Source organism: Neolamprologus multifasciatus, chromosome 17 (assembly GCF_963576455.1).
Source record: "Neolamprologus multifasciatus chromosome 17, fNeoMul1.2, whole genome shotgun sequence".
In the NCBI taxonomy this organism is placed as follows: domain Eukaryota; kingdom Metazoa; phylum Chordata; class Actinopteri; order Cichliformes; family Cichlidae; genus Neolamprologus; species Neolamprologus multifasciatus.
In genome coordinates, this window is record NC_140455.1 from 6,915,563 (window position 1) to 6,932,971 (window position 17,409).

At 38.7% G+C, this 17,409-nt stretch overlaps 2 protein-coding genes across 2 annotated transcripts in view; both read right to left on the reverse strand.

The window, feature by feature from the left end:
* The window catches only part of ap1m3 (adaptor related protein complex 1 subunit mu 3), a 35,892-nt gene extending 30,438 nt beyond the window's left edge, over positions 1–5,454 (reverse strand). The window contains exon 1 of the mRNA XM_085137642.1: positions 5,234–5,454. Coding sequence (XP_084993768.1) covers positions 5,234–5,275 — 42 coding nt within the window. The 5' untranslated portion in view covers positions 5,276–5,454. The remainder of the gene's footprint in view (positions 1–5,233) is intronic.
* Positions 5,455–7,159: 1,705 nt separating this feature from the next.
* On the reverse strand, positions 7,160–15,404 carry c17h1orf210 (chromosome 17 C1orf210 homolog). Its single transcript, XM_085137647.1, has 4 exons — positions 15,246–15,404; positions 9,208–9,743; positions 8,818–9,003; positions 7,160–7,830 (listed from the first exon to the last, which is right to left on the reverse strand). Exons 2-4 carry the CDS (start codon positions 9,254–9,256, stop codon positions 7,628–7,630), a joined length of 438 nt encoding a protein of 145 aa, XP_084993773.1. The 5' UTR covers positions 9,257–9,743; positions 15,246–15,404; the 3' UTR covers positions 7,160–7,627.
* Between the last annotated feature and the right edge of the window lie 2,005 nt (positions 15,405–17,409).

A 17,409-nucleotide genomic window follows, 5' to 3' on the forward strand; every position in this document is an offset into this window, starting at 1 on the left:
TAGAGGAGCCTCTGTTGCACAAAGGTCACAAAGGGGCAGATGCAACAAAGACAGGAGGAAATAAGAAATAAAAAAAAGGACATTCCAGCAAAGTAAAGTAATCTGGGGGAGAAGAAGGATATGAACAGGCCACTGATCAGATTCTATGAGAGGAGAACACACACAGGCAACAGTTCAGAGGTGACCAGACAGAGAGTGAGCTATAGGCAAATCAAAAAAGAGCTGCAACATTGAAAGCCCATGTAAGAGTGTCCTTTGAATTGCCAGTTTTAAAAATCACACCTTGATGGAAAAAACATCAGCACACATATGTTCCAGACTAGACTCAACAGCAGGTTAACTATGTTGTGGTCATAATCATTTCTGGTTACTGCATCAAAAAGGGGAATAATTAATTACTTAGTCAACAGTGATTTTCCAACAGAAGATACAGACATCTGCTGAGTCCAGCATTTTTGATTTGATGATTCACTTATTTTCTTTGTTTTACATATAACAGTATCAATTTCTAATTGAAAAAATAAAGTATAAACAGCCCAAACATATAACACTATAACACTTGCCTCCTACTGCACTTACAATGGCATATAGAACATGTGGACCGCAAAGAAAAGGCCACTAACATCGCAGGCCGTACACAACCAATGTGCACATACTTGACAAGTTGGCTGAAGTCAATTTCTATTTGAGACAATAAATCAATAAAAGACCAAGAAAGTTTATCACTCTTTTCATTTACTGTGATGAGCTGTGACGAGCTTCTTATTGACTGCTTTATCCACCAATTTTCCTCTGTGTAATTCTCTCTTTTAGTGCATTGATGTCCACCTTTAAAAAAAACAACACAAAAGAAAACCCACCAAAATTGCATCTGAGAGACATTTCACATCATCAGATTATGATGATTCTGAAAATAACTAGTCTGTGGTAACAATAACGGTGCCAATCATAAGAATGACTTTTATATCACCTTTAGGAAACGGAAGTGTCAACATATCACTGCCGTGCCACTCTGGTTCAAACGTGTGTCAGTTAAACTCATATTTCCAGAAAAACAAGCAGTGCTGCACTGTTTTCAGCAGAGAACCTTGTGCAATCAGTTAGCATATTTCATGCCCCAAAGCAAAGCACAGCTACTTAATAATCCAGGTCTCTTTACAACCAAGTGGGAATGTATCCCTTTCAAGTTAACCTGCAGTAGTGTCTGCTTAAAGTTTGGGAAGTTTTGCTGGAATATCAACGTGCATCACAAATATTTTTTTATATCTAATTGTTTTAAATGGCAGTCAACTGTGACAGAGAGGTAAAAATCTTTATGTAGAACTTAGTTAAATCGTTTCAAAACCAAGAAATGTTTTTTTGTTCAGCAGGAACAAAAGGAAAAAACTAAAAACGAAATAAGAACAATGGAAGCATAATATAAAAACTGAAGTATAAAATACAGCCAATTAGCCCTACTATAAACTGAATTACATGTGCTGATCCATTCATTGTTTAATCTAAATGACAAAAGGCAATTCTTGGCGTTATAATTGGCTTTTACTAGCACAACAAAGTATTATATATTAAAACCATCAGTGGTCTTAAAAAATAAATAAATAAAATAAAACATAATCAGCCGGGGAAAATCACTGTGGGGATTTGATGGGAGTTTGTTACTGGGTCACACAAGCCAATCAATGACTGTTTTCAATGTTTGAAATCAATAGAAAGCACTCACTGCTAACCTCTAAAGAAACATGGCAACAGACACCCCTCGCTGGGCCGTATGACCGGAAGGCAAACAGGAACAAAACAAAAAAAACAAGAACCTAATGTCAGTTTGTGTCACCCATCAACCCTCTTGTAAATTACACTAAGCCCACTAAGTTCAATCTGACTATGAGATAAATTCCTGTACTAAAATAAATTTCTATTTAGAAAATGTTGAATGACGTTTTAAAGCTGCTAGTAGTTAACAGTACACAACTTGTAGCTGAAATAATGAACCATTGAAAAGTACAAAAAGACACCATTGAGCTGGTCCATCAACTGCAACCATTAAATATTGTTAATACTCAAAGGGCCTCGAGAAGGGGGCTTGTTGCAGCTGCAGCATTCTTTGTCCAATAAGACTACAGACATAGTGGCAGCTCTATCAAACTCGCATTGTACTTCTGCTTAGCTGGTACAGTGTTTACTATATTAATCACAGTTTAGTGTGTAAGCATGCTAATATGATACCCAACACAAGCAGATGAGGATGAGAATGTCATTTGTTCTGCATCTAAATAAGTGACTAAATTACAAATGTGATCTAGCTGTAAGTCAGTCCACAAACTGTTACACTGTTAGCAAAATGTGTATTACCCAAGTCATGCACGTTCATCCTCTAAGGTCATGGAATGTATCTAAAACAATCTGAAGGTGATCCCTCCAGTAGTCTTTTCTGCCTGCATATTCTCCCTGTGCTTGCATAACCTTTTTCTGGGTACTCTGGCTTCCTCCCATGGTCCAAAGACATCCATGGGTTAGGTTAACAGGCAATTCTAAATAGGTGTGAAAGTGAGTGTGAATGGTTGTCTGTCTCTCTTTGTTATTCCTGCAAAAGACCGGTATCCAAGGTGTGCAGGGTGTAACCTTCCCCAAAATCATTACTCTTAGTGGGTGAGAGTCATAGAGGATGTGATGTATGGATGGATGGACAGATGGATAGATCAACCAGTATGAAAATAATTAAATTGGGATTCATGGTGGATGCAATTAAATTAATAAAAACCTAATCAAAATGAGTCAGTCTTCTAGAAAGGTTCTGCACATTACCATTATGATGTTGATGAATGTGCATTGTCCAACATAATTGAATATATATTACAAAAACTAAGAGCTGTAGCCCCTTGAGCAAATATACTATATGTCTGAAGATGTTAGCCTCCAGCTATTGGAATCTGCCATTACTCATTACAACCCAAAAAGTCAGCTTGAGCATGTTTGCTCATTAAAAATTCTATTGGGAATCACAGAGAACAAATGATGCCATGCTGATTTCAATAGCCTGACATTTAGGTCTACGCAGCAAGTGCAGTCTAGCGCCCATGAGGAGGCACCAAGGGCTTGGGGTAGGTTGGCACACTTGAAAACACAAAAATGCTACAGACTTCTGCAGTAGCAATAGTTCAAAAGGTCTATGGATTTGTACAGTTAAGCAGGTTACCTATGTATCCATAACTGCTTTGGGTTCATGACTACAACCTTTAATATTATTTTTTTTATCTACAGTGTCACTGGGACTGTTCTCATGCTTTTTTCCATCTCAGATTTGTTTCACAATTGTCTGCTACAACAGAGGACCTCATCTAGTCAGGGCAGAGAGAGGGTGAAGACTGAAGGCAAAGAGATACTACTGATTTGCCTCAGGGCAGAGATAGATGGATAGATCGCAAGAGAGGGAAAGAGAAAACCTTTATTCTGTACAATAAGACATCCAGGCAACGACGGGACTGATCCTTCTCCCTAATGGGTGATGTTGTCAAGCATATAAGGCTTCTTCAGCAATTCTTTTTTTTTTGGCCCCACATAAATTAACTCTACAAGCTAATAGAGTCATATGAAGTAGAAAGAAATTGTAGAAATACTTAAAAAATACAAAAATTAATGAAAACAGCAAGTACTGCCTCATTCATGATTCTCATGACTTTCAGTATCATTTCCACAAACACTGTTTCATTGTCCTAAACATAAGTTAAGGTTAGAGAAAATACATGGTGAAGATAGTCTTACCCTTTTAATGAGTTATTGGGGTCATTTATAATTCCAGCTGTATATTTATATGTAACATTGTGATATTTATAATCCTAAAAATGTTTCCACTGGGAATGTGTGCAGCTTTTCGTAGTGTTTTTCCGGGAAATAGGCTGCCGGTGGGGCAAGGATAATGGAAAGGTCTTTTCCAGGCTCATCAACAGACCCTAAAAACAAATATATATGTATATATTTATGCATTAGTTTAACCATTTTTAGCAATATTGCTTTTTTAAAATTATTTTATCATTACTTTCCACTTTAATCACCACATTTTAATGTTTTACAGTGGAGCACAGCTATTAGGTCTAGAGTAGCAGGAGCCCTGAAACTAACTCCAACCCTCTTGCAGAAAAATCACTGTAAAACTATAATTACATTAAACCATTTTAGAATAGCTGTCATAGATAAAGGAGAGGGTATATTTACAACAAACACAATAGGAAGTCTATACAACATAATGGGGTCAAAATTGACCACACTCTGTCATTTTAATCACTAAAATAGTTTGGTCAGGTGGTAGACCAAGCCTAGCAGTATGGTTACAGATACTTGTTACTTGTTTTGTCTAACTAAACTTACAAGCATGTTAGAACTGAAACACTTAAATCAGGTGTTTCAGTATTCTGGTAAGATGATCAACATAAAAATAAGTATATTTTTTGCAAAAAATAATAAATAAACTTGAGACTTGTCTCCTAATGTGAACGCTAGCTGGTTTTCTCAGGCTTTTACGAGAGCAAACCAAAACAGTGATGGGTTTGTAAGCTACCCAAACAAACTAGATCAACTAGAAACATCACATTTTGCTGTGGGTAGTTGCTTTTTATGACATTTATGGTTGAAATTATTAGATTGGACTGATTAAGGTTATGTATTAATAATATCAAATAAGTATTCATGAAATACATAATAAGTTAACTGATGAGTACAAATTTACAAATAAATGACATTTTCACCTTGAGATCACTAACCCTCAAGCACTTCACTTGAGTTTGTCTCTTAAGATGTATTTCTAATGTATGTCATCCTCATGTCCACACACATATCCCCATTATTTTAAACTAACCACTGTACGGTTTATTGCATGGCATGTAAGGGCTGCCCAAGGTAAAGTTTTAGACCTCGAAATAGGACACATCACGTACAATAAAGGCTGCATCGCTGCACAAGAACAAGCCCTCTGTGTACACTGAACATTGGTGAAACGAGTTTGACAAGTTGAGCTTCTCTTCCTGTCTGCTCTGTACGGGTGGTTCAGAGTTAAATTTGCAAAGAGAGTCGACAAATTAAAGTGTATGCGGCATGTGATGTACAGCTGTAGATTACGCCAATAAAAATGAAAATATCCTGTGCGACTTTCTCCCCCCCTTTTTTGGCAAACTGACTATCTTGAGGCAGGTGCTGCGTTGATAATGTCAACTTCCTCACCAACAAGTCGCCACAAACTTACCTTTCCCTTCAGGTCCAGGATAAATATCGCTGACGCCGACATCTTCACGGAGAAAAATCCTCGAGAACAAGAAGTAGGCTAAATAATATCTGGGTCTACTGTAAGATATGGGTCACTTGAGTGGAATACGATTCGCTCCCATCATCCTCGTTCCTCCTCTCCTCCACACTGTACAGTCAACGCGTTTCGCTGCAACTCGCTGCTTTTCCGGACCGTAGCATCAAGCTAGCTACTGTCACGGAAATACGACTTCCGGCTATTTTCTTTTTAAATAAATAACTCCAAATACCTTAAGCAAATCATATTTTAATGTTTCTGTTCTTCATGAATAATACATTCAGTGGCACATTACTTTAAAAATATTAATGGTTTCGTTTTTTCTACTCCCACAGCCCACAGTAATTTTGTGACATAATACTATGTAATACAACTATAATAATACTGTGACATTAAGACGATCTATATCTATAGATTAAACAGCGTAAAAAAGAAGTTTAACCTTTCCTGAATGAAAGGAAAAGTGATGATTAGTAGGAGTGGTAATATTTTAAGATTATTATAAGTATTATTTAGTTATTAATTTTTCTTGGTTTTTTGTCATGGTAGTGGTGGGTGCGTGGGTGGGGGGTTTCTAAGACATGAGACACACCCATCATAGCAAACGACGTTCCATTATCCATTTATTTTGAAGGCGAGATCGTCTTTTTCCGGTTTCGGTGTCAACTTTACACGCCGTGTTTCCGGGTGCCTCGGCTGACAGCTTCACAGACCTGTCAGTCCCTCTCATCATCGGCGTAGTCTCCTGGGATCCGAAGCGCTGCAGGCCTCTGCTCGAGGCGCACTGTCAGGCGTTATTATGGTTGTTTATAGCATCGTCGCAAAGTTTAAATGGACAGGTGAGTGTAATGATTCCACTCTGTGTCCAGTGAGACAAGCAAAATACACTAATTAATGGTGGAGAAATAGCCCTCAGAAATAACCCCGACAGATTTCAGTTGAAAATACGTGACAATGCAGCAAGGGTTTCACTTACAGGTAGATCTTTATTGAGGTCTAACTGACTTTGTGTACACATCTCAGTGCAGTTTCTTAAAAAAAGGATTCAAAAGGTTGAAAAGTAACTGCAAGTACTGCTTATAATATATGTGAGCTGCAGTACAATTTAATTTAAAAGAATTACTGTGGCAGATTAATAATAATAATAATAATAATAATAATAATAATAATGTACTGTAACAGCACAAATGAATGATATGACTCTTGTAATTTTCTTGTAAGGCAACATCCAAAACCATACAATTATTACAATGAAAGTCAGAGTGCAAGTGTTATACAGTACATGGTACTTAAAGTACTCTCACTGTGCAAAGCAATGTATGCTCTTGTTGTCAGTCTTACTTAACTATGGCTATACGATTAATTAATTAATTAATTAATAATCAGTGCTATCAAATCAAATCAAGTAATCAGTTAATCAGCTAAAAAACTGGCTTAGCTATGTTTCCCACACCAAATGCAGCTTTGCGTGAGAGGAAGCTGTACATCTATACTGTGTTACACTAAGGGCTCACAAATTAGGCAGCTTGTCACTAATCAGTCACTGATTCAGCTATGACCTGAGGCCATTCGAGTAAAGGGGGAATAGAACTCAGTACACACTCAAATATACCAATGAAGAGAAATAAACAGAGTTCTGGAATGGGGAAAAAATCTTTGAAATGATGTTGAGGTAATTGAGAATTTTGAAAGGACAAGTGATCAAGAAAATTGTATCAAGCTGATATCAGAGACTGGCGAAGAATTATGAAAAAGCTAACTATCCCTGCTAACAGGGATAACAGTAGCTTTTGAAGCTGAAGGCGTACTTCCTATTTTTCTTTTTTTCTTTTTTTTAACAGGGTATACTTCCTTTTTTTTAAAAAAAAAAAAAAAACAAAAAAACAAAAACAAAGGTGTATTTCCCTTTTTTAAAAGGTGTACCTAAGTTTTTTTTAAAGGTATACTTATGTTTTGTTTTGTTTTTTTGTTTTTTTAAACAAAATTTACTTATTTTTTTAAGGGGAGATATTTTTGTTCAAGTACATTTTCAAAAATCCAGCAGTTTCCATGATATGTGTTTTTAACACGAGCCTATTCCCATAAGAACATGTTGAAATTTTCTCCCACACTGAGAACTACTGCCATGATAATGCGCTTAATATTCCTTTCCAAACTCTCCAGAAATAATGGATTTTTTTTTTATCTTTATGCATGTAATGAGTTGTTAACCAAGGATCAGTTTTTGAGATAGAAACGATGAAAGCCCATGGAAAAGGATCAGATGGATTGAAACGGATAGCTCACTTCTGGCCCAAATACCAGAACAGTGGTTCAGAAGGTGTGGAGACATCCCTTCTAACCAATGCTAAACTCACTGTCATAAATCTCTTCCTCCGTGTCCTCTTCTATGTTCTCAGCCGCTCTCTCGGCCCTCTGTCTCTCACTTGTTGGGATATAGTTGTCCTCAATGAAGCCGTCGTCATCCTCCTCGCTCACTGGAGGCATACAGTGAGGGTGCATTCCACGTCCTCCGTGCATGGTAAACCCCACTTCCATGCCTGAAAATGATGAGAAAAGAAGAAGAGAGCAAATAAAAAAAAAACCACAGCCAAGAATCATTAGAAATCAAGTCCGGTAAGTCATTCTGTCCAACCATGTTATCAGCATTTGCAAATATAAAAAGACTCGCCTAGTAAGTCAACAGAGTGCAGACAGCTTTGGATTTGAGGTATCAATTTCTATGAGCTCTTAATTGCTGTATTAGCTCATAACCGGAAAGTGCATCTTAAAGACACAGTTCTTCTAAACAGAAGATTTCCTGCAGTCTAATAAAAGATTTTCAAAAGATAATTGCGCAGTCTGGTTTTGCTTCAACTGTAAGTCTGCATTTCTCATTTTTGGAAACATTATGTAAGCTATTTGCAGGACATGGCATCCGAAGTACAAAAATTAATTGTTGCCATGTTGTTATGTGTTCATTGGCTTAGATGATATTTTCATTTCCACTTGGAGGCAGTTCAATGCACTGTGAACACAGCACTGGACACTGATCTCCAGTAGCGTTTTTGTCTTTTTAAACTCAGATATTTAGTCATTGTTGTGCTGCGTTTTGGTCTCCATCAGCTTCTAAGGACTGCTTCTGTTTTTATCTGCTTTTAATTTCTGACCATCTACAGGAGCTGGTTGTTTATTTTGTCCACAAGCAGCAGGGCCGGAAAACAAAGACAATGAGCTGGAAACCACTGTAGCGCTAACACTAACTGCAGAGGTAGCTTATAATTCCTGTCATTCATCATACACATAATCTTTTGGTCTATTGTTGATTTAAAAAAAATATGCTTTAGGCTGTGACAAAGCACACTATGAGCACAAGTACACTTTTTTCATATTGCTATTTTTCTTGTGTAATGCTTTCTTATCCAATCTGTTGCATGAATTTATAGATGTTAAATGTACTCTGGGTATTGGCTCTGCTTTCGGTTTTGAAAGCACAAACAAACGTCAGCATGCAGCAATCTCTAAAATTGAATTCATAAAAAGCAAACCTGATGGGTCACAGTGGCTAATAGAATCACTCTCCCTCAGCCGCGTGTGTCTGTAGCTCGCCAGGAAGCGCCGAAACACCTGATATTTAACCATAATGGCAATAATAACAGTGACCAAGATGGCTGCGACGAGGACGGCCACGAAGAACTCCCAGCTGTGACCAGTCTGTTTGGCTGTCAAAGTGTCTGTAAGAGAAGACAGGGAGTCCCATTCCAGTTAATCAGTGCGGTTTTGAGGTGGCACAACTGTGGAAAGAACCCCGATACCCACACTAAGCTTCAACTATGGGGAACTGTATTTACTGTCTTCTGCCATTAGAGCAGATGCAAAGACAAATTTCCTGCTGATAAACGTTCTATCTGACATTACTAAAACAACTGAACTCTTACCATTTTTTGCTGCTGTTGGTAAAGCTGTGCCATTTAGTGTTGGTTCCATTTAGCTTTGCCTCTTATTTGTGCAGCCTCTTCTAGAAAGAGACCTCCACTTTGTAGTTCAGTTTGCTTCTTGATGAATGAGGCTTTCCTCTTGCTTTGCGGTACCATTAACTCAAGCGTGAAACCATGGACTGCAGGCGTGTCAAACACATATGTCACTCTCTTTCTACAAGATCCAGCAGACCCTTGAACTCCTTTTAATTGAAGCTGGCACTTTTCAGTGGTTTGTGTTGTATTGCCTTGATCTAATTAAAGCCACCGTAGGATTCAGAAGTGATGTTGTAGGGCTGGCATCTCCCCAGATGAGGGAGTTAGTTGTCTGTTGACTAGTGAGGAGTTTAACTTTCAGAGCACCGCTTGGCGGCAAGGTTGAGTGACCGGGGGGGAGGCCTCAGTTCAGTACCAGCTGAATGGTGCTGGTATCGTAATCGGTTTATGCATGCAATGAAATATGAGCCACAGACCTCTTGCTGTAGTTACATATGGATCTGGAGAAAGTAGAAAAGAGAAGAAAAGAAGCATGAATATTTTTATTTTACACACTTTCCTACAAAGGCATCTTACAAAACTGGGGGAAAAAAGCTCCTCAGTTATGTAGATTACCAGTAAACGATACCCATGTGCATTGGTGCTTTGAAATCTTTGTGGCATTAAATGCATATTTCATAACTAAGCCACACAAAACGAAACTGAACAATCAAACGGCTTAAATATTTCACTAAGTATCTATGGAGAGTGAGTGTTTCATCATTAAAGGAAGCTCTTTTAAATGTTCTTTTAAATACTGAAATTATCACTCAGCACAAGCTGTCAGGAAATCAGGAGGATATCATGCACAATAGGAAAAGTGTGTCACAAACAGGAAGTCCCACATACTGTAGAACCCTTCCTTTATGCTACACAAAACACTGGCAAAATGAGTAATCTGTGAGTGTGTGTGTGAAGGAATCTTAACTTTGGCTGTTTAACAGCTTCCTACAAAGCTTCAGACTTGATAATGGGCAAGAAGATCTTACATTTGTTGTTTATTACAGAAAAAATAAAATGGAATTTCATGGAAAATCAGTGCTGAGAGGAAATTCCATCTAATTTGAGCCACATGGGAAAAGTGCAGCATCTTGGGACTTCACTTCCATTTGTGTTGTGTAGCAAAAAGAAATGGGGAACAGCCTTTCTAGTTTGGCTGAAAGCCAGAACTCTCTACTGATGTCTGCAAAGATTACAATTTTTAAAAGCAATAAAACAAATCTTGCTTTTATGAAATGAAACAAACACATTATTAATACACGTGTGATCCTCCCTGACAGAGCCAGAATCGGCGTTTCCACCCACTTTTTTCCCCCCAAATTAGCTAACCAGCTGTCAAATGTATCATCATATTTCCAGAATAGGCAACACACACTGGATTACAAACCCCCATGTTCTGCTTACATTCAGGAACTCGCTTGTTCCACTTGGTGTATTTTGTTGACAGTAGTATATCAGCGATGTTCTTAATGCAAATACAAACCTGTCATCCACAAGAGAACCTTTATGCACAGCTGTTTGCAAAGTAGACTCATATTTGCATGCACAGCACTACAGCAGCGCCCCTGTATTTACACCGGAGCTGCAAAAATGCAGTCAAATAAGATTTGCTCTTGATTCTTAACTGTTTTTTACTAGGACCTACAGTATATGTTTATGTTTGTGATCTAGATTTTAGATCATAAGATTTTTTTTTTGTTGTTGTTTTTTTGCTAAAAACCTTTATATTGACTGTAGATAGATTTATAGCTCACTATAAATATAGAAATGTGTCTTAGTTAAATAAAAGAAGCAACACTGTATTGACACTTTACATCACAAGGCAATTGCCCTTTGCCTGTTGGAAGGCAGTCTTGTTTCCACATAATCACTGTGTCTCAGATGGACTACAGTTACTCTCATACAGATTAGAAAAGGTTTGCAAGTATTGCCACCAAATTTATAATTGCAGACAAATTGTCATAACATTCCAGTTGATCTGGGTTGGTTTGCACTGATGAGCACAGCTTGTATGCGATGCAGCTATCTGCACAGCCTGTTCTCACTCCCGACACGTAATATACTGACAATTTGTCATGTCTGGAAGCGATCCATGGGAACGGGAAAGGTGACATCGTGGATGAAATCGAATAGAATAACGCTCCTACGGTAACATACGTTCCAGCTGTGTAATTCAGCCCTAACCATGACCACCACCTTAATCATGTTAGATAGTGTTTTCCAAAGCGATTTAAATGGTAAATGGCCTGTATTTGTATAGCGCTTTATTAGTCCCTAAGGATCCCAAAGCGCTTTACACATCCAGACATCCACCCATTCACACACACATTCACACACTGGTGATGGCACGCTACATTGTAGCCACAGCCACCCTGGGGTGCACTGACAGAGGCGAGGCTGCCGGACACTGGCGCCACCGGACCCTCTGACCACCACCAGTAGGCAACGGGTGAAGTGTCTCGCCCAAGGACACAACGACCGAGACTGTCCAAGCCGGGGGCTTGGTCAGTCTTGGATAGTTCCGATTACAAGGTGAACTCCCAACTCTTTAGCGACGATCGCCCATTTAAGTAAAATAAGTGTACATGTGTAGATTCATTTCAAAAGGTTCTCCTGTTTCCTAGTTTTTCCGAACTCGTAATATAGGGACGTGTTGGGTGGCCGAAAGGGTAATACACCGACGATTTGTCACCTAGCGTTTAATGTTACGCTTTGGGAGTTGTTCTGCAATAGATGCATCGCAACCGCTTGCCAACCTCTTGGATTCTGGTTGTATTCCTATATAAAAACATGGTTGATAAGCACCTATGCTATTTTGTAGTTAAATCGTTGTCTTGGATAAGACAACGATTTAACTACAAAATAGTTAAATTTTTGTGGGCAAGTTAATGTGAATGTGAATTTCTATATTCTTATACAACAACAGATTTGTTATTTTTATCACATTGCCACAGATGAACCACTGTTTCCACTAGTGTGACTGTAGAAAAAGCAGTTAAGTGGCAGTAAAAAAAATCAACATGTAAACTGTAACTGTTATAACAGCTAAATTAATTTTTGCAAACCAAACTGACGCATCTTGGTTTGCAAATTGGCTGGACTGATTTATAGTCAGCAGTGATGGGAAGTGCTGGAGTAGTCATGAATATTGCAGCCTGATTTTATTCAGAAGGCTGACCCACTGAAATTAGGCCTTAGTGACTGGGTCCGCCACAGTTCACAGGAAGAGCGCAGGACATTGGTTCCCACAATGTGACAACTATGACTTTGGTTTTTATGACTTTGTTCCTGTACCAGCTTCATAAAAAAAGTTCAAACCAACTATGGTTTATAAAGATGTAAAAATGAATTTACAGTGTCTTTCTTTCCCCCAAAATAGTGGTGGTAGCTTTAAAGGGAGTGCTTAAAATTTCTGTGTTTCTTGCTCGCTTTCTTGGCTCTGAGGTGATTTTTCACAGCAAACGAGCTCCAGCTCCTTAGCTGTGGCCATTAGGCGACTTCCCCTTCATCTTCTTAGGCTATTCTCTTCAGCAGTGTTGGCTGTAAACACACCGACGGAGCTGCCTTTATCTCTTCCCGTTCACACAGGCGTAGCAAAACATACACATCAACCCGGAGCCAAGAATATGTGTGTCAGAGTGTGACTGCGCACTGCCGCTGTACATTTGTTTGTGCTTGTATGCGAAGTTGCGTCTGTGAAAAAGCTGCATTTGCGCCCGTGTTTGAATATCACCCTCAAACGCAAGGAGCCAGTTTTTCGCAGCCTTACTTTGTTTCGCCTCTCCAAATTGTGAGTCCAGCGTCAGTTTGTAGACGCTAATGATGGCCAGAGGGCGTGAAATGCTCTCCCTGTCATCAAACTGAATTAAACATCAAAATTATGTTCCGCTCACGGAGTGTGATGAGGCTCCTTTGAAAAGGGTAACTGTAAGCGGTTTGATGTTTTCAAATCTGATTACGCAACAGGAGGTGACACCAAATTATATGGTAAACTTCTTTCAACTTATGTAACAGCGAGCCAGAATCAGACATGAAAAACAGGCTTTTTGATAAGCACTTATCACAAAAATGGATTTACTTTTCAGCTCACACTTCACGCTCTCTGCCTGGCTGAAATAATCACAGATATTTATATTCAAACCACAAGCCGTCCTCTGGGTGACCCTCACCCCAACAATCCACAGTGCACCGTGCAGGCCTCCCCCTTTGCCTCTTATCCCACTGCCAAGTTTTGTATTTTTGTCTTCCTTTGTAAATGTGTGGAGGAGTCAGGCCATGCTATTGTTTGTCTGTGATGATAGGCACAAGATCTAATTGAGCAGTGGGTTTAAAAACAGCTGGCAGAGACATTGTTTATTAGCCTGATTCTTTAACTCACATACTGGAAGTATGAAAGCTACGCCCTGAAAAATGATTAGTGTATTGTGCTGGCGTTGTCTAACTATACCCAAGACATGTTTGCAAATGACATGTTTGGTTTTTGTCTTTTGGTCCTGGAATAATGGCAGTGTCAACAGAGAAGCCTCAGCCACACAAAGAATAAAACCCAAGCTTAGGGATGGCTAATTAAAAAGATAATAATCAACCTGCAGCAAGACCAAAAACTACGTTATCTGATATTTTAAAATTACTTTTAACACTTCCTTAATTAAACTCCACCCATTTAAAGTGGGAAATTATAGACATTTAAAAGAGAGTGAGCCGTTAATGGTGTTCTTTTGTTTGGGGTAAAAACAGCAGGTGGAAAACATGTCAGTGAGTATTCAGCAAGGGTCATTCGGACACTATATAAGTAAAAGAGTTCATAAATTGTGTGCCATTTTGCCGTGACTTCATAAGAAATAAGGTAAAGGTTTGAGTAGCTTTAAGACGAGTAGCAACTACAGAGTGGGAGAAAGGGTTTAAAGGTTGTAGTGTTCGACTGTTCTCTTAAAGGTTATAATTTTACCCAAACAAATCACTGGGATAAAACATGTACCTGCTCCAAAACCTTTACATTCACCTTTGGTTAAAGGTCGGCATCAAACTCCTTAGGATTTATGAGTTTTTATTATATCGGTTAAAATGTTTTTGCTGTTGTTGGGGTTGTTTTCTTGAGATATGAACTCTTTTAGCTGCTGTCATATGTACTACATTAAAGTCTTCTTCTTTTTTTCCCATTTACAGTGACAGCTGGGTAAAAGCCACTAGCTAAACCTTAGCTAAAACTAAAGCAAATCCTCGATGGACCCTCACCTGACTTGGCTACAATTTCTGCTGTCTCTCTTTGGCAGAGAACTCGGTGCTGACAAGTCCTACAGCTCACAGTTTACCAAGCCTGTGGTGTTTTATTCGGAGCCTGGGCTCCAATACAAACAGTATTGTAGGAACTACACACAGCAGAAATACTGCTTATTGCTTTTGTACATTTTGAAGGTGCTGCAGATGCACTCATTTTCTATGGTACAATATACTTTGAAATAATAAAGCACAGCAGTGAGCACACAGTTCTGAACCACTGTGTGCTCAGTTTGTAGGGCAGTGCAGGTCATAGAAATGTAAACACGCTTTGATATTGTGTTTTTTCTGTCTATAGAAAGAATGGCCTTCAGCTGCTGCAGCACTAAATGACTCCACTGCAGGAAAAAAAATATGTTACTGATTTCCACTGTTAATGAAAACCATATTATTTTTTGATATACTTCGGATTTTTTCTGGCAATGCGTGCCTGAAACTGTCCTCCTTCTTCAGTCGAAACCAGTCGTGTTGTAAATAAAAGTATATTACACTTCATGGTTTTGGAACAGCTAAATACTGCTGATTTTATTTATTTATTTATTTTATTTCTCCCATTGTGATATTGTTGCACAATATTCAGATATAATTCCTTGTCTCAGTTCACAACCAAACCAAAACACATATCCCGGTGTGTGGAAGACACTGGCAACCTCTCTCTTCTACAAGCTGTTGATTTAAAGCCTTACCTGGTCACCTGTCAGAGCAGATCTCCGTGGCTCGCACATTTCATGTCGACCTTAGCCACATTTTCTCCTGCCTTCCTATGAAATGGAGAAATGTTATGCAAAGGTTGAGCGAGGTGTGCTCAGCAGCTGCTTCCGAGAACATCCAGTTAATAGGTAACTTTGTAACTAAGGTACGCTCTCTCTCACTCCCGCCTCCTGCCTCTTTTCTGGCCAATGGCACGGCTGACCTGGATGGAGCTAATGTTGTTGTTTTTGCACTGCCAAACCAGGAAGAGGTAGAATTTGACTTATGAGCTGTATTCATATTTTCTTTATATGTAAATACCCACATACAGGTGCAACTATATGATCTGGTCTAACCTGTTTTTTGTTTTTTCTTTCTCACACACTGGTATCCTGTTGCTGTGGATACAGTTCCATCAGTAATCATATAATCTTGTTTGTTACGTGCTTTGTGCGTCCCCTCTTCTTGTGTATCGTAACTGTAGTTTAATGCCACCCCTTACTATTTAAAATGCAAACTATTGTCCAAGACCTCCTGAGATCAGAAAGGAAATCAGACAAGATAGATTTTTTTGGGTTGACAAGGAGTCGTGTTTATGTAAGACGCCGCCCGCTGGAGAGGACGGACCTCTGAAAGGCTCTGAAAGGAAAAGCGAGGTGACCCTGAGAACAATAGGGCCACTTCCTGGCCACACATCTTTTACATCTCCCTTCCTTACTCTTCCTCTTTCCCTCCCTCCCTCCATATGTTCCAGGACGCTTCAGCTGGATGTCTTGGAGCCGATGACATATATGTAGATAGGTTGGGACACTGAAATGATTGTGTGTGTGTGTCCACCACCACGTCTAGGGGCTGTTTGATGTCACTTTCAGCCGTGCCTTGCGTAAACAGCATTCCGTGTTTTAGTATATGCTGCAAAGACCTAACCTGTGACTACACTTGTACGTTGTGGGAAAATCAGTGAAGTGCAGTAGCAGCAAAGAGTTAAACTGTGAAAAGGGTGTCTTCCTGTACATGCTGAGTAGACACAATATTTAATGTCACATCTGATGATGAACATGTTCAGTATTTCCTGTCATTTCAACCCTGCTTCGTTCTTTTCCGTTAAATACATCGGTATATTAACCAGCTAACCACTTACTTTATCTGCTGTTTGATGCTGTAGTACACAGTACATAGCATTTTTTTCTTTAACGCTACTTTCTGCCACAGTTTGAAACACCAATGATAAGAACTACAGGAAGTACCTGAATCAGCAGAGAATACATAAGACCATAGAAATGAGCTGAAAGATGTTTAAAGATGCTGTAGGACTGAGATGAGCTGCTTCAACAGACTCTGGGAATGAATGACGTTGTTGTTCAGTGTGAGTCACCTCACCCTGAATCGTGACTTTTAACGTTGTTCATCATGGTGACTGTAAAACATCTACTGCATTTAGCATCTACTGGATTTGTCAGTAAGTTTGGCAAGCATGTGTTTGTCTTTAAATCGCTGTCTTTTGATCTGAGTTCTATTTCAATAAAGTAAAATGTGAACAGAAAAAAAATCAGATAGCAAAATTAAAGTTTTTTTTTTTTTTCAGAAACCTTTCAGAAACCAGAGTTTAGTGGTGAACCAGTCATCCAAGTCCAAGGATGAATGCTTCTTCAAAGCATCTACTTTAATCAAGCCCTTACCTACCCTGCCTTCAATGTAGTCTTTGTTAAAATAAACATATTAAAGCAGCTTTAAATGTTAGCTTTAGTGGAAGTACTACACTTTTTTGCTAATGAGACCATTTGTTGTAAAGAAATATGCCATCAACAATGTAATTTGAAGTACGTTTTTTCTCAAAGCATGCAAAACTTTATGTAAATAATGAATTTACTAATACATTACTCGTTTCTCCTCTCCTTATTGTAGTTATGTCTGTCAGAACTTCATTTATGTTATGTCTCAACAAATTTAAAACTCATAAAAGGTTCAGGACAACATATTTACATGTGCAGAAGAAAATCAGTTTGTTCAAAAAAGATCCAGATTTTTCATGATAAGCTACAAATGTTTTGCTGCTAATGCTTTGAGTCCATCTACAATGTAAACAAGGTTAAGGTCATCAGTGGCAGGTCTGGAACTGTTCTCAGACTCTGGATAAGACTGTAGAAGGAGGCCAGGGGC

Bases quoted from the DNA above. Each gene is read 5' to 3' on its own strand.
- c17h1orf210 (XM_085137647.1), bottom strand. From the start codon at position 9,256: ATGGAACCAACACTAAATGGCACAGCTTTACCAACAGCAGCAAAAAAT. The intron at 9,004-9,207 runs GTAAGAGTTCAG...CTTCTCTTACAG, and splicing joins ACCAACAGCAGCAAAAAATG to ACACTTTGACAGCCAAACAG. The intron at 7,831-8,817 runs GTTTGCTTTTTA...CATCATTTTCAG, and splicing joins TAGCCACTGTGACCCATCAG to GCATGGAAGTGGGGTTTACC.